Source organism: Lactuca serriola, chromosome 8 (assembly GCF_051521515.1).
Source record: "Lactuca serriola cultivar US96UC23 chromosome 8, Lser_US96UC23_V15, whole genome shotgun sequence".
NCBI classification, from domain to species: Eukaryota; Viridiplantae; Streptophyta; class Magnoliopsida; order Asterales; family Asteraceae; genus Lactuca; species Lactuca serriola.
The window spans coordinates 208,336,129-208,338,614 of NC_136415.1; the positions used below are offsets into that span (position 1 = coordinate 208,336,129).

The 2,486-nt window shown below is 37.8% G+C and overlaps 1 protein-coding gene across 1 annotated transcript; it reads left to right on the forward strand.

Annotated features, from left to right (window-relative positions):
- Window positions 1-1,437: 1,437 nt before the first annotated feature.
- LOC145067801 (uncharacterized) lies at window positions 1,438-2,242 on the forward strand. Its single transcript, XM_079014844.1, has 2 exons — window positions 1,438-1,932; window positions 2,015-2,242. The coding sequence occupies exons 1-2, from the start codon at window positions 1,438-1,440 to the stop codon at window positions 2,240-2,242; spliced, it is 723 nt and encodes a 240-aa protein (XP_078870970.1).
- The last annotated feature ends 244 nt before the right edge of the window (window positions 2,243-2,486 follow it).

Sequence of the window (2,486 nt, forward strand, 5' to 3'; positions counted from 1 at the left end):
CTCTCACTCAAAACATATATTTAATACATTTAGACAATACTTGTATTAAAATTGGGTTTATGAAAGGGACTATACACTCACTCCAAATAAACAACAATATATATATATATATATATATATATATATATATATACATTTCAAAGAAAATACTTCATATTTATGTGTTAGAAGAAAGTAACCACACACTCACTTGATCAAAAGATGATCAGACAGCACTAAGGCTTGTAGAAGTAGAAAGTCTTCGATGAATCCGGGATATCTTCACACACCGGACTTCTTGCGGGCAGAGCTTTGGCTCGGAAACTCTTTTCTTCGCGGGATCTTCAAGCTTCGGGTCTTTGCCTCGGGTCTCGGGATGATACCATGGCTTTGAGGGTACTTATTTGCACGTAAATCAAGGTAATATATGCGAGAGAAGGGTGAATTAGCAACTTGGCCGGCTGCCCCTTCAAATCTATTTATGGGGCAAAATTTTTCATTTTCCACGTCGTGGGCAATCTTTCCAAGTCGTGGGCTTGCTCGTCATTGCATACGTCATCGCAAGCTGGGTCTGGCAGACTCCAGGAGGCGTCAGAAAACATGCCACGTCGTGGGCACTGTTTCCACGTCGTGGCCACTGACAGTTTTGGGGTTTCGCGCCCCGAACTTCAGAAATCCATAACTTTCGCAGACGAACTCCGTTTTCAACGTTCTTTATATCGATGCATAGGTAATAACAAGATCTACAACTTTCATTTAGACTTTTCTCAGCTAATTTTGACTTTATTCTTATTATATTATTTTTAGTAGGCCCGGATAGGAAAACTTCGTTATAAACTCATAACTCCTTCGTCTGACGTCCGTTTTCGTCTGTCTTTCCGTCGTTGCACTAATACCGATGAGATCTTCAATTCTCATTTAGATTGCTAAGGCCAAATATCACTCTAACGTAAATTCACTATTTACGTCGCATTGTGTCGTGCCAGTTCTGTCGCGAAACTTCGACAGGTCATAACTTCTTCGTTATAACTCGGATTTCGACGTTCTTTATATGTATGGAATCCTTGTAACATATACTATAACTTAGTTAAGATTAATCCTTCTAAATAATCTTCTATAAAATATTCATTTTTGACAATTATCATCTCTAAATTGACTAGCTCTGATCTACGGGCGTTACAACATGATGGTGGACTAAAAGTATATGGCGAGTTTGCGGATTGTGACAAGTTGGATATATCCGGCCTAGAGTGTGATTCTAACGGAGAAGAATTTGATGACGAACCTAAACTTATTTATTCAGATATCATGTTTCATGGTATGCCCCCATTGCCTTCGTATCTTGTAAACGATGATGTGAACATTCTATGTCAGAGGGTGGATATAAATGAAGAGATTAAGGTTCTAGACATTTTTTATGACAAAGAGTTGCTCCAGCTTGCAATTGGAAGACAATGAATGGAACAAGGTAAGCAATATAAGACTACCAGATCGAGCAAAGAGAGGTTCGAGGTGGTTTGTTTGGTAGAAAATTGTTCTTGGATGGTTAGGGAAAAGGGAATCAAATCGACTACTGCTTTCCAAGTCACAAAAGTTGTTGACCAACATACTTGTTGTGCAACAAACTTGGAGTCTAATCATCGACAATCAAAGAAAAACATACTCATCCACTTTATCACTGAAGTATTGGCCAGAGATTATAATAGAGTTTATTGGGGTAATGAAATTGTGAAGGACATCAATTCGAAATTTCCAATCAATATCTTATACCAACAGGCATGGCGGGCAAAACAATATGTGTTGTTGATGTTAAGAGGCACCAAAGAGGATTCATTAACCAAACTACCAGCGTATCTGCACAACTTGGTCAAGCATAATCCAGGAACTATTACTCAGATAAGAACAGATAATGATGATCGGTTTGAGTTTGTGTATATCGCATTGGGTTCCTCGGTAAGTAGTGATAATTTTTTATAAAAAATATAACATATGAATCCTAATTGGTATTTGTTAATGCCATCAAAAATAGTTGTAGGTACAAGCGTTCATGAAATATTGTAGGCCGATCCTAATAATTGTTGGTGGTCACCTAAAGGGTGAATTCAAGGGTACGATGTTGCTTGCAGTGAAAATGGACAGTCAAAACCAAATCATGCATGTTGCTTATGCCATATGCAAAAGTGAATGTACGGAGACCTGGTCCTGGTTCCTTCGAAAACTACGTGAATGTATAAGCAACGTGGAAGATCTTACATTCATATAATGATAGGGCTTCATCCATAGCGACGTCAATTGCAAATATATTTCCTCACGCCCATCATGGAATATGTATCCATTTGTATTTCAACATTTCAGCAAAATTTGGAAGCAGCGATACAATACACGCATTATTTTGGGAGACATGCAAAGCCTATACTATTAAAACAATTCGATAATTGGATGAAAAAAATTAAAAAGGTAAATGCTTGTGTATGGGAGTACCTACAAAACATCAATCCAGAAAATGG

Coding starts and splice junctions, on each gene's coding strand:
- LOC145067801 (XM_079014844.1), top strand. CDS start 1,438: ATGGAACAAGGTAAGCAATATAAGACTACCAGATCGAGCAAAGAGAGG. Junction 1,933..2,014: donor ATATCGCATTGGGTTCCTCG/GTAAGTAGTGAT, acceptor AAATAGTTGTAG/GTACAAGCGTTCATGAAATA.